At 35.3% G+C, this 15117-nt stretch overlaps 1 protein-coding gene across 2 annotated transcripts in view; it reads left to right on the top strand.

Annotated features, from left to right (window-relative positions):
* The first annotated feature begins 7821 nt into the window (after positions 1–7821).
* The window catches only part of LOC115215501, a 78721-nt gene continuing 71425 nt past the window's right edge, over positions 7822–15117 (top strand). For both annotated transcript variants that reach the window (XM_036505887.1, XM_036505886.1), the window contains exons 1-2: positions 7822–7973; positions 12188–13858. In XM_036505887.1, the coding sequence (XP_036361780.1) occupies positions 12369–13858 (1490 nt within the window). In that variant the 5' untranslated portion in view covers positions 7822–7973; positions 12188–12368. The remainder of the gene's footprint in view (positions 7974–12187; positions 13859–15117) is intronic.

Below are 15117 nucleotides of genomic sequence, written 5' to 3'. Positions count from 1 at the left end.
GTGTCCACAGTTTTATCCAGTCAGCTACAGTGATCACAAGATGGTCACCTGTATGCTCGACATAGATAAGTTATATAGAGGTCCCGGCTACTGGAAACTTAATACATCCCTTTTGGCGATTAAGGTGTACAGAGACCGGATTAAGATGATAATATTAAAAAGAAACCGGGTTTCTGAGAAAAAATTAATTTTTTTAGATCCAGAAGGTAGGCTGGTCGTCGTGGTAAGATTATCAGACTGGTTGCAATTTATGCACCCGCTGAAAACGGACAAAGTGAGTATTTTCGGAACCTGGAGAAGTTTCTCGGTACATCACATTCTTTAGTTGTGCTAGAAGACTATAACACAATCTGCGACGCACGTGTATGTTGACTCGTGTTCTGATAGAAGAGGTAATCTTTGCTTCCTGGAACTGCTATGAGCTAGCAGATCCTTATAGGCTGGAATTTCCGAACGCTCCATGGTCAAACAGCGACGAATCTTCCAAGTCATACCGAGATAGGGTGTTAATTAGAAAAGCAGATAAGGATATTGCTAGGTGTCCACAGTTTTCCCCGGTCAGATACAGTGATCATAAAATGATCACCTGTACGCTCGATATAGATAAGTTATATAATAGAGGATCCGGCTACTGGAAACTTAATACGTCCCTTTTGGCGATTGAGGAGTACAGGGACAGGATTAAGTTATTGATTCAGAAGGCATTAACAGGATCTGTTATTAATAACAAATGGTGGTATGCCCTCAAGTGAGCCATTAAATATGAGTCTATTAGATATAGCATAGGTTTAGTGGTTAGAGAGACTAGGAAGGAATTAGCATGAACTAAGGACTTAGAAGAAGCAATGGAATCTGGCTCTGCAGCTCAGGTGACGGCCAAGTGACTGTCGTTAAACCAGCATATGGGTTGAATTGTCAGAGTTAAGATTCGTGCATTAGGTTGTGAAGGAATCAAGGCCAAACCCTAACCCTAAGCCCAACGTGGCAACGATGGTACAATTTGATCTTTGACGAACCAATGAGGTTAGTTGATAAACGAGCCCGAGATGTGTGAGGTCTTTCAGGACCACTTCGCCCAGCTTTTCGGGGGGAGGGCGACAGTAGGAAGAACCTAACGGACTTCCTCGACTGGCTGTCGCACCTCTCGGGGCAGGACGCGGAGTGTTATGAAGTGCCGATCACGCTTGCAGAGGTAATTGAGGCTATAGCGGATAGGGCGCCGGGACTGGATGGTCTACCCTATGAACTGTATAAGAGTATGCCAGACTTGTTCGGGCACCTGCTGGCGAATGTCTATGCGAACTGGCAGCAGGAAGCGTTCTTTCCCAGATCTGTGCGCCGGGAAGTGGTGATGCTTATCAGAAAGGACCCGAACAAGGGGGATTGCATTGATAATTTTCGGTCCATCACTCTGCTAAACACAGAGTTGAAGATTTTGGCCAAAGTGTTATCGAAAAGATTGGCGCGTGTCGCGGATGGCTTGATCAGGAAGGCAGAGACATGTGCCGTTCCCGGTAGAACCATTCAGGATAATCCCCATCTTCTACGGTACACTGTAGAGGGGTTTAATAATGATTCTGGCAAGGGAGGGGCGGTAGTCCATTTAGACCAATCAAAGGCTTTTCATAGGGTAGACCATCATTACCTGGTGTCCATTCTAGCACAGTTTTGGCCTCGGTCTTGCCTTCTTCAGGTGGATCATTGAAATTGATCACATCGTCGACTCAGTAGTTCGTGACAATTCATACGTTAAATCTGACCTCATATCAGATTGTACTGTCCCCTCTGTGTTGCCCCCTTGTGGGAAATACAAAACTTGCAAAATGTTTAGCGACATTTCGTCCGTTCTTACATACTGAATTCAAATTTCGCCGCGATCAGCTTTGCCTTTCCTCATTTCGGAGTCGATAAAATAAGAACCAATTGAGCACTGAGGTTGATGTAATCGACTTAGCCCCTCCATCGAAACTGCTGGCCTTTTGCCAAAATTTGAAACCAGAAGGCTGTGAGCTGACAGAACCGTTGGCACGCTGCACAAAAGGTTTTTACGTTCTGAATTCAAATTCCACTCGAGATCGACTTTGCCTTTCATCCTTTCGGTGCGTGTGTGTGTATAACTAATACACCTGTCTTCGTCCTTTTTGTTTTTCTATAAATTTCAACTATATATATATATATATATATATATATATATATATGAATAGCCGCCCGCTATGGTACAGTAAAGGTCGGGGTTGTATGTCTATCTCATCTATTGTTTTTCATACGGATGGTGTCCAAGTATTTAGCATCATTTATTTATTTTTTTATAATATGCTCTCAGGAAATACAGGAACATCACAGCATTCTAATAACACATTTCCAATAATATAGATGTTTTGTTGTTGTTTTTTTTTTGTATATGTATATAAAAGAAAATATTTATTTCACGCAAGAATAACATTAGTAGAAATATAATTACAAACTAATCAAATATTGGAATTAATTAAATCAACTAGAATACTCCCGAAATTTGTGACTGTGTGTTTATTTTAGGAACTATCTAAAATTATTCAGTTTGTCACAACTTCTGTTCGAATGTTATGCTTTCGAAGGGAAATAACCTTATCTTCCCCTTTTATCTGTTGCCGTAAAGGAGGCGGGAAAGTGAAGTGTTAATGGTGGGCGGGTGGTTTATTTTAACTATCGAACGAAATCGGAGACATTATCACCATTTTTGAACAGAAAGAAATCATTTTATGGAGATTATAAATTTATACATCAAAATAGAAATAAGAACATACAAAAGGCGGAATTTCCACGGGTTAGGCGAATTATTAACAGCTGAGGAGGGCAGCAGGTGTAGTGGAGCGCCTGAAAAATGCATTTCGCTAATTAGTTTCTATTGTTATACACCTTGAGTTCAAATTTCATTTTACTTTTTATGCTTCAGAAGTTGGTAAAATAAGTAACACTCAACTATTGCAGTCGGTTTGATTGTGGGACGGTGCTACTACTATATACATCTCAGACTGTATCTATAATGAGTGGTATTAGGTTGTTCACTAACACAATCCAACCTCTGACCTACGAACGTGCTCTGTCCAAAAAAAGTGTATATAATTCTCATTTGAATAACTAACAAGATGTGACAAACATGAATAACATTATTTTGTGTTTATTTTCATACCACAATGACCTCCTGCAGTTAGGTCATTAGTTAGCCGTGTTCAAGTGGTAATTAACGAAACAGTGTGACGGTTTATTTCATTCTTTTCGTCAGGTTGAATATAGTTTCTTCATTTTGGATTTTTTTAAATATATATTAAATTATATCCTGAATTAATTATCTGTTGAAATAAAGTGAGAATTTCGCACTTTTACTAATTTCATTTTTACATAGCATTTCACAGAAGTTTTTTTACCGCGTCAAATATGCTAATAATTTGACTATTATTATCCTTTGACTGTATTGGTCATGAACATTGCTACGATTCATCGTTAATATTTTCACTTCTGTAAAATAAAGAAAGCCGGTTTAGGAAGAGAAAGAGAGAGAAGCGTGCAATAAAATTTTTATTTTTTATTCGTATTATTTATGTTCTGATTTCAAATTCCGTCGAGATTATTCTTTTAGAAGTCGATAAATTAAGTAGCAGTCAAGTACCGTGGTTAGATTTTATTTATAGATCATACACGATAAATGTATGATTTTTGCTTATGTTAAAAATATTGCTATTTTGAAATATGGAACAAACTAGCCAGAACGGGATTTTACATCTGAATGCAGCAAAACCCATTTAACCGTGATTACTAACTAACATACCGCCTGATGAGTCTGGAAAGGGCAAATTACCGTGTTAAATGAAATTTAGATGATTTCAAAAGCTTTTAAACTTGCGCGACATCATGGCGAAGAAAGGACAATTATATGGATATTATGTTTATTTGCTTTTGTTGTTCCTTTTTTCGTTAATAAAAAATGGGGAGTAGCAAGAACTTTTCCCCTTAATACTTTTCAGGTGGTTAGTATTTGTCAGTTTGAGAACCACAGTGTTAATAGACGTTGTCGTACATGTACGATAAAACGATAAACGTCGCTCTTTACAAGCCTGGCCAGGCCCGGTTTCCCGGGAGTATGTGTTCCCCCCAGCTGGACGGAACGCCAGTCCATTGCAGCGTTACTCAAGAAACAAGAGACTAGGAGAAAGTTGTGGCGAAAGGGTACAACAGGGGTTGCCACCACCCCCTGCCAGAGCCTCGTGGAGCTATTAAATGTTTTTGCTCAATAAACACACACAACGCCCGGTCTGGGAATCGAAACCGCGATCCTCCGACCTCGAGTTCGCTGCCCTAACCACTGGGCCATTGCGCCTCCATACATGTAATAAATTTGTAGATGAAAAATAAGGATTATGTAGTGCTCATGTCTTTCTCAAAGGATTTACAGTTGTAAGCAAATGAAATGGTTACAAACCGTGATCTAAAGCGAGCAAATAGTTTACTGAGAAATCCCTTCTACACTCAACTTGTATAATTTATTTACGTGAAATAAAGTTTGTGATTTGACGTGAGGAGAAAAGGTAAACAGCGTTTCCATATATTGCAATTTACAAATAACTGCAGTACCAATAAACCGGTATTTTTGTTTGCTACACAGGCACACCATATGATTTGATTTGTTGCGAATTGTCAGAAACTGTAGCACTTGAGTTACATGCTTCATTGCATTTATTTTCTGAGTTCATATCTGCCCAATTTTGCATGCATTCTGTCCCTCTATGGATGATGACATAAGCGCCATGCATGTATTTGAGTTAATCTAATCGGCTACATCTCCATTTAGCTCACTGGTTGTGCGTTGAATGTGGAAGTAACAAGAAACTACAACAATAACGTTCTAAGTTCCAATCAAATGTGTGTGAGAAGCTCCAAAAACACACAGCTGTTGAACATTTATTAATAAGTAACAACCCCGGCACATCAGATTTGCAGTGCTTCGGTAAGGTTTAGAAATCTGTGAAATCTTACAGTATTAAGTATTATGTCAATGCAGTATGGCAAATTGAGCAGGTTCCATTTAGTTTGCTCTCCAATCATTGATTTGTCTGCAGATTTTGTAATTATTGTAACAAAGATAATCAAATAATTACAGGTTTAGTCTGAAGATTTGAGATAGACGATAAGAGCTTGCAGTCATATAGACCTTTCTTCGCTGTGATGGCGGACAAAGTTTAAAACGATCTTGATTTTATTAAACATGAAATTTTGTCTACCTTTCTTCAATCTTTACGAGATACCCCACCCCTTTATAAGAAATACTAACTTATAGTCTTGAGGCGACTCAGGGAAATGGAGAAACATGCCAGAGTTGCTTTGCAGTAAGATCCATAATTCGATCGAACTAGAGCCACGAGTCATTGATTTGCTACCCAATAAGTCAATGACTTTTCCCCCCTCTATATTGTAGTTTTAATTTGTAATCATACAACAGCTTCTACAGTCCGTAAACTGGGCGGGTAGGCGAGTATTTAGGAAAAAAGAGAGACAACGTAATAAAGAATAACTGTTGCATGATGATTTTTGTGTAATGTCGCAATTTGTTCAGAAGATGAATATAAAATATTGTACTTGTGAAAGCTAGAATCTGAGCTAAGCACGATATCTTTTCAGAGAAATGATTAATGTAAGCTTGTTAGGTTCATGTATTTGACAATAGTATTAACATTCGAAACTAGAAATGTTCGCTAGTTTACTTTTATTTTAAAGCGCATTTTAATTACGGTAAATAATTTCATTACAGAAAGAATGGAAAGGATCAAAACTATCAAATCATTTCTAACGGCTACAAGGTGGCATTTTGCCAGGAACCGTCTTTGTAATTCATAAGTCTTTTTTTTTTTTTACTGAGCTTTAAATATATAATTTACTTTCAGCCATTACAAGTTGTTCGTTACTCAAGATGAAACGAACAAGCAAAGTTTTTTAATGAATCAAAAAGGAATAAAAGCATATTAGATAATGCTTTCAGATCAAAATTCAAATATGATACCTAATACCCAGTTAAATTCTAAAATCTATAAATATTTCTGTATCTCATGAATTGGTAAATTGCTTCAATTCTCTATTGCACTGACAATGGCGATATTCCAACTTTTACACCAACTCTATAACTAAACGAACAAGGGGTTCATCGCAGCCAATTAATTACCATTAAACTTAGTTTATTAATATTATTTGTTTAAATTATTTTACAGGAGGAAATTGGAATATATATATATATATATATGTGTGTGCTAGAGGTTAGACAGTCATGTAAAAGAAATATACTATTGGAAGTATACCTATTTATATCCAAATGCTTAATGTTGCAAGGCAATAGTACAATTGAATAATAAGTATAAGTGGAGGTAAACAAAAGTTTATCCAGATCTATTTATTAATTAGTCATAGGAATAAATAAATACATCTCTCTTTCTCTCTATATATATCTGTAGGAGTTACAAAGCTGTGGGAAGGTTTTGGAATATTACTAAATTATGTATTGGGAGAGTAAAATTTTGGTGACATTATGGATTATGTTCAAGTTACGTTATAGAAATTATTATTTATAATTAACTAAATGCATGTCATCGTTTCTTGTGGAACACGTTTCGTAGACAACTTTACATGCATAAAACTTCAAATATAATTTTTTAAAAAACTGTTATTTAATCTGAAACCAGCAAATCAGCTGAAGAAGAGCGATGAAGTTGATATAATTCAATAGACAGTCAATAATACTGATTTCTGATTTGTGAACATGTCCTATATCTAATGGCTATAAACAAAACAGTTTTACGCTCAGTTTTATGACAAATTATACTGAATCAATATGGTTAATTTCAAAAACCAAAATTTTCTGTTGATTTATTATGTTACAAACCTAAATTTTTGTTCGTTTAAAACATTAAAAATCAAAATTAAGTTTTAGCTTTGGCAACGAAACTAACAAGAAACCAGAAAAAAAAAACTTGTTGGCGGCCATATTGTACGCATGTATTTTCTTCCTGTCCATTGGGTGACGTGCAAAATAAAAATCTGCACAGGAGTCTTGCATTAAAAATATTGAGAAATAACCCAGATAGATGGTTTCTCTTGAATACATATAACTGAAGAACTCTAGAAAAATCTTTTTTGTTTTTTTTGTCTTATAAAATATTTAATTTATGGATAGGTGATAATTATTTTGACTGTGCAGTTTAAAATTTAGTTTATATTTTGCAATATTGTATTAAATTTTAGTTAATTCTTTCTATTTTTAATTATCTTGACATATTTCAATAAATTTTAATAAACACACATACATATGTGTGTATATATATATATGATGATGATGAATTGATCCGTGTAATAAGGTTCAACAAAGAGTACTCATTTGGCAAGAGTAAAATATTTTATACAATCACCTCACATGCACAAATAAGTTTACAAATTGCGCATAGAATAAATGAATGCAGTATGACTTAATCACCCAATGGAACTTGTAAGGTTTAATAGATAAGAATATAAAGTTCTTGCATTTCTCTGCGAACATGAATTGCTCAAAACTTGTACCCGTCACATAATGACTTAACTTCTTTTTTATATCTGATAAAATGTGTATAAAAATACATTTGAAAAAGTACTATATTCATAATATATTCCATTTAAAAAATAAATAAACAGAAGACAGAACCGCTTCCTTAGCTTTTCAATCCTTTTGCAATATTTAATATTCGATGTACGAATCTAAGAGAAATAATTCACTCTTTTTGTTAATAGGAATATATTTACACAGAGAACATAGCAATGGCGGTTACCGGTTAGCACCGGGATGTTTACTTAGCCTCATTCTGAAAGTGTGGCGGCAGTAGAATAACAGGAAAATGGTGGATACCAAAAACAAGCGAAATTCTTTAATATTTATTTATTCTCTGAAAATTTGACTACATTTTGGATCTACAGGTATATAGGTAAATATCCGAACTAAATATATCCAATGTGTGCTAAGTTTGATGATAACCCGTAACGTTTTGAGACCAGCATATATCGTTGTTTTCACTTGTCAGTGAAAACTGGCCCCTTCTAACACAGGGCGATGAAAATAGCACCTATCTTGCTTTATTATATTTTAATTTGCATGGGGATCAGATTGTCGTTATAGCTTTATTAAGTGGTAGAATGCTTTTAGGATTTTTCACGATCAAAATTACCTTTTCGTTTCCCCTGTGATTCAGCTTGTGATAGATAATGTGAGGTAGAAGCTCGTTCGCTTTTCTCTGCAAAGCAACTATCTTTTGCTTTGCATGCATTTATGCATTTTCTCTGCAACTATCGAACTTCTCTCTGAAAGATGCATTATGGTTGATATTCGTCTGCTGGCGATCATATTTATTTCCGAATTTCAGCAAGTTAGGTTTAGAACATGATTGAGATCAGTATATTTTTTAAACACGGGTTTTATTCCATCATGAAATTATATATATATATATATATATATATATATATATATACATGTGCATGTTCGATGTGTTGTTTTTAAAGGGTTAAGTGTGGACTGGAGTATTGTGTTTGAATATTTAATATTGCTTATATTGAGAATTATTTCAAGTATTTAATCAAAAAGTAAATTCACCAAGATACAATAGCATTTATGGTGACAATTATGGTCTCTTAAATATTGTGGACAATAAAGACTTATCAAATTAGTTTATCATTGCCATACAGAAAGGTCCTGTAGTACTATATTCACGTATTTTATCAAGAACATTACATATATAGTGGTCGGTTATAAAATAACAACTATTCAAAGTTGTCTGTTAGATAATGCGTATATTATATGTGTTTGTAGTGATTCTTATTTTCAACTGAAGGGGTTTGGCTGTTGTTCAAATTTAACCTAGTAATCAGCTATTACCCCACAAGTTTAGCAGATTTCAGCACCCATCGCACAGTTGATATTTTCTTCAAACATAATACCGTATTTATATGTTTTTGTAGTTGTAATATTTTCGTTTTGTTTTTTAATTTCTTCCGTTATGGACAGTATCGTTGTATAGATTAAAATTATTTGAATGTTTTATCTTATTTATTATTTTTTTGCAGGAAATTGGTCACATGCGAAGTTTATCTCAGCATCATAAGTTTCTTGTCATCAATTGTCATACAGTAGCAGTTGCCTTCGTTGTTGTTAATGCTACAATAATTATTTCTTACTGGAACAAAACCTTAAATTCATAATAATGGAGTACATTGAATTATGGGGTCTAACTTTTTTTTTTTCCACATAAAAATATTAGCTACTATTTAAGTGAATGCTTCTGCTATTTGAAATTGTCATAACATCTGTTCTGTTCGTCTTAGCACCTTCGTTATGAAAGTGAAATTAAAATGTTTCAAAGAAGCTAATTTTTCTGAATTGCTCTCTTTAACAGTGTCGCTGACAATTTATTTCCATCAAATAATAATCCTCTCTACAATAAGCATAATGCCTGCAATTTTGGAAGAGGGGTCTTTTTGATTACACCGACTCTGAAAGGATGAAAAGCAGAGTTTGAACTCAAAACATAAAGATCCGAAAGAAATGTCGCTAAGCATTGCATCCGACACGCTAACGATTCTGCTAGCCTTTACTACTACTACTACTAATGATGATAATAATAATAATAATCCTACTATACGTATAGGACCTGAAACTTTGTAGGGAGTGATCTAGTTGATTACACCGACTTCAGTGCTTGACTGGTATTTATTTAAACGAGCCTGAAAGAATTGAAAGACAAAGTCAACTTTGGTAGAATTTGAACTCAGAATGTAAAGGCAGAAGAAATGCTGCTAAGCATTATGTTCGATGCACTAACGGTTCTATCAGCTTTCAATAATAATAATAATGCAGTTGCAAAATTATTTGTTTTCTATTTTGTCCATTTATGGAACATTTTAATATCATCATAAATGTAATACATTTATGTCAACCAAAAACTAACGCTGCTCTACTTGCTCTCTTACCCAATTCCTGTCAATGCTCTTTAATGTACAATTAAATCAAAATATCAACTAATAACAAAGTTTAATGCTTTAGTGACCAAATCAAATATTATTATTACCATGACAACCAAATTTCCAGAAATGTCTACAAACTGTCACATGTTTAGGCTGTCACATTGCACTCCACTGGTCCTAACACTGCATGATGAGGTGTGCAGTAGAGTTCCACACCATACTGCAGCACAACTTTTAACCAACTCTGTCCTCAGTCTCCTTGCACACATGACTGATTGGAACATTCAACATTACTGATTTGTCACATTTGGAACATGGTCATAAATTTCTATAGAAGTGGTTATAGTCAATTGATTTAAGTATGACTGGTATTTTATTGACTTTGGATTGCTTAACCTCTCTGTTTTGTAGCTAGCAACACAGTAGGTAGTAACAAGTAATGAGAAAGCTGATTCAGATGATTGATGGTGGTAATTGGTGCATAATTGGATGGCTGACAAAGTTTGTCATGGCAGCATGTGATGTGAGAATGGACTGTAGGGTACTTACTGAGTCTTCAACTTCACTGCCTTACTTACTGTATATTGTCAAAAAGAAAATTACTTTTGTATTCTAGAATGTATCCTATCAGAAGGAATCTATTATTGCTTTAAATAGTTGAATGTTTCATGAGAATATTTGTCTAAGATCTTTTTGAAATTCCACTTCCCAGTTTTCTGGTCCACTTCTGTTTTGTAGAGGCTATCCGCTACCATTTTAAAGTACTTCATCATCATCACCATTATTTCAACATCCACTTCTCCATACTTACATGGGTCAGATGAAAGTATATTGAGGCAGATTTTCTGTGGTCAGATGCCCTTCCTATAGGCAGCCTTCATCTGTTTCCAAGCAAAATAATATTTCCCTCCAGCCAGACATTTTTGCAGAATTTTAGAACAGAATGACACTGCTTGTGATGACAGTGACATTCATTTACAATAAACACACAATGTCAAGACAAGGTGATACAAACACACACATACATAGGATGGGGTTCTTTCAGTTTCCATCAAGCAAATTCACTCACAAAACTTTAGTTGGCCTACGGCTTTAGTAGAAGACACTGATCAAAAGTGCCTTGCTGTGGGACTCCTAAAACCATGTAGTTGGGAAGCAAACTTGTTAACCACACAGCCATGCATTCTGAGATCAGTTGTGTTCAGTCTGTCCACCAAGTTTACATTACTCAACCAATGTTTCTCAAAGAAGAAGGTATGGATCATATTGTGGTCAGTAATTCTTTCTTCTCAGTTCATATAAGACTCCTGCCTTCTTTGTTGCAGTGTACATCTGTTGGTGTTTGTGAGTACATCTGCTGAGAATTGGAGATGTCAACAAGAATGTTGAACCTTCCACAACCACTGGAAATATTAGCATCACAGAGATCTCCAAATGATCCATGTAACCAGATGCCCTCTGGCTACCATTGAAGGAATCGGTAGGAATTAGTGAGTAAAGTGTAATATAGTGAATGAAGTTTCATTAACCATATACCATTATCATCGTTTTAATGTCCATTTTTCCATGCTGACAGATGAAACTTATTGAGGCAGTTTTTCTATAGCTGGCAGCTCTTTCTGTTAACACTGCTTACCTGTTTTCAAGTCAGATAATATTTTCCCTAAGCCTTCAAACAATGAACAGCTCAATGACTGGACATGTTTTCATGCCAGGTTGTAAACACTGATACTGTTTGTGTAGACACTGATCTTGTTTTTATATAGCCCACTAGCAACTTCAAGACAAGGGGAAAACAGAAGCACACACACACATATGACAGGTATTTTACAATTTCTGTCTTCCAATTTCCTTCACAGTAGATGACATCTGCCCTCTGGCACACACTGTGAATTAACCCTAAACCACATAGTTACAAAGCAAACTTCTAGTTTGCTTTTCGACCACATGGTTTTTGCTTGAAGCAAACCCAGTTACAAGGATTGATCACGACTGGATTGGCCATAATAGTAAGAACAGACATTTGTGGGCTTCTTTAGGTTCTAAGCTTTTTACATATACAATTAAATACTAGCAGGAAAATCTAATAATAGTTGATTATTAAATTGATGATTTTAAATAAATAGATTTTTAGATATTTCCTTTGTTGTAATCATTTTTATTTATTTATTTTTTCTCTTTTCAGCTTCAAGAACTAAAGATCTCAAATATCAACTTATCATTTATCCAACCTTTTTTCAATGAGTTTTCAAAGATGCATGGAAATTGGAAGACAGAACTTTTGACTTTAAAGGGCATTTTTACAATTGTTTAAATTATGTTTTGGTTTAAATTCTTGCAATGATTCGGAAGAAATATTTAATGAAATGCCAGAATTTTTCTCTCCAATTGAATATAAAAAGAAAAGGAGAAATCTCTCATTTTCTCAAAGAAGTCATTACTATTGGCCTTATAGAGAAATGAAAGCTCGTAAAAACACTTTGGCATTTCATAAATCTTGTCGTATATTTAAAGCTAAGTCAGTGTTGAAACTGAAAAAATTTCTCTCTAGCAATACCTGTTTGAAAGAACACAGAACAGTGCCCAACAGTATGGATGAGAAAGAAGTTGATTTTGTGGTGATCAAGTCTTGTGAAGATCATGGTAAAGATAAATTAGTCAAGAAGGTTGATGTCTGTTCTCCTCGTGAAGATGATTATGAGAATGGCAGTGACAGTGCTGAGAAATTACTTGTCACTGCAGCAGAACAAGTAGAGAAATCTCCCAAAATCTTATCGGCAACAAAAAAGATAACAGAAATGCACTCAGTTAGTGCCAGTGTAGAAAGTGATTCTGTGGTTGATACTGCAGTTGTTGACATTGAAGCAGAAGTAAATAAGACAGAAGAGAGTTGTGACCAGTCAGCTGTAGAATGCCAGGTTGCCATTATTGATGCTGAACCAGTTGAGTTGTTAAATGAAGCTGAAAAGAAAGAGATTTCATCTGAAGTAGAGAACAAAATAATTGAGGCTAATCTTGATAATCAATCTAATTTTCACAGTAATCCCAAAGAAGATGGTAAAGTTAGTGAGGTATCTTTTCATCAGAAAAACTTAGAAAATATTACTGGTACTATAGAAAACAATATATTTCCCCATACACTTGAAAACCAGGATAAAAATGGTGTTAGGGAACTTCCAATGGATTATAGCAATGAAAACCAAATTAATCAAGTAAAAAATTATTCGTCTAAAAATCATTCTTCTGCAGCCAATCATGGATCTATTGTTGTAGATAAGGAAAAATCAAAGTCTAGTTCCAGCAGAACTTGTAGGAGAGTGAGCAAAAAATCTGACTTTGCTAGCAACAATCAACAAAGGCAGCAACCAGAGGTAAAAGCAAAGAATGAAAATAACCAAATTTTTTTAGCTAGAACTGATTGTGTTGCAGAGAACTCTGCAAGTGGCAATGACACTTGTCTTTCTTCAAGAAGTGTCATTGTTACTCCTCCAAAGACACCCCCTTCCAAATCCACATCCAAACCTTTGAGAAACAGAACTAAGTATTTGCAGTGTCAAAAGAAAAGTTTTAAATTAAAAGATTCAGTTTTATCAAAACCTAGCTTGTCTGTGATAAAAAAGCCAACATTCTCAGATTCTAGTGGAATGTCTAACAAAACTTTTGCTACTAACAAGTCTGGTCAGTTGGACTGTGTCCAAAGCCAGCCAGATTTTCAGTTCATCAGTGATGAACTGAATTTTCTAAATTCAGAAAGTGGGAAGTTAGCAACCCAGCTTCACAAATCGGACAAACAGAAGAGACTAGAAAGAAAGAGGAAAGGATCTTTCATTCGTAGTATTTTGAAGAAAAATTTAGGGTAAGTATGTTAAATGGTAATTCATTATGTGCACAGAGAGTAGAAGTAATTAAAATGATGTACACATTCATTCTTGATACATTCTTCAATGATGAAATTGAACAGGAATTAGCATATTCTGGTTCGAATTTGCTGCACTGTATTAAGAATGAATATGTACATCATTAGGCGGTGCTTCAGCATGGTCGCAGTCAAATGACTGAAACAAGTAAAAGAATAAAAGATTCATTATTTTATATAAATCATCATTTGATGTCTACCTTCCATGCTGGCCAAAATAGAAGCTGCTGTGTCTATTTTGGCATGATTTTTATGGCTAGATGCCTTCTTAACACCTACCACCCTGCAGAGTGGACCGAGTGATTTTTACGTGGCACTAGCACAGGTGAGGTCAGTTTTGGCATGGTTTTTACAGCTGGATGCCCTTCCAAATGCCAACCACTTCACAGTGTGGACTGGATGCTTTTTACATGGCACCAGCACTGGCAGGGTCACCAAGTAATTTGCAAGACAAGGAATTGTGAAAGGTGAGGGGGCATTGGTGGAAGTGATCTTGTGTCAGATGATGAAATGTTAGGGTGTAACAGAGAGAGAGGCAGAAACGGGTGTCTTGCTATAGAGCAGATACATGGTAAAATTAATAAAGATCCAATTTATTTCTTGTACATGCTACTAAACTTCTGTGAAATGTATGTACAATTGTCCCATTGTTGGAATTTTGTTAATACTTTGGCAACATACCTGATGCTAAATGCCTACCATTTGCCCCTGTTTTGTTGAAGAGCATGAATGACTGGATTGAATGATACCAGACAACCAAATGAGAATTTGGTGGTTCATATCATGGCACTGTAAATAAGATTTATTTAGGTTGTTGATTATCTCAGACATAGACAATTTCCTCATGTTTCATCTGAATAATTTAACAAACTGCATGAATTTCTAGTTTCCATTCCTTTCACGAGAGACATAACTTTCACTCTCCTTGTCTCTTTCTCATCTCTCTTCTCTTAAGTTTCCTGGCTATTTAGAACTTTACTCATGGGATTGACTCTCTCTCTCTGGAAGAAATGACTTGTTGGTTTTGGAGAGGGTTACGCTTTGCTAGGCTTAGATGCCTAAGGCATGTTGTATGTCACAGGCCTTACGATTCCATCAAAATTTGATGCTAGCAAGGCAACAGAGCTAAACAACAACTATTTATGTCAATGTGTTGTATTTCATCCAACTCCAGCTGATACTGGAATAAGTAAACTATT

This window comes from Octopus sinensis, linkage group LG9 (genome assembly GCF_006345805.1).
Source record: "Octopus sinensis linkage group LG9, ASM634580v1, whole genome shotgun sequence".
Lineage (NCBI taxonomy): Eukaryota > Metazoa > Mollusca > Cephalopoda > Octopoda > Octopodidae > Octopus > Octopus sinensis.
Note: the sequence above shows the minus strand (reverse complement) of the source record. Positions and strands in the feature narration are given on the sequence as shown.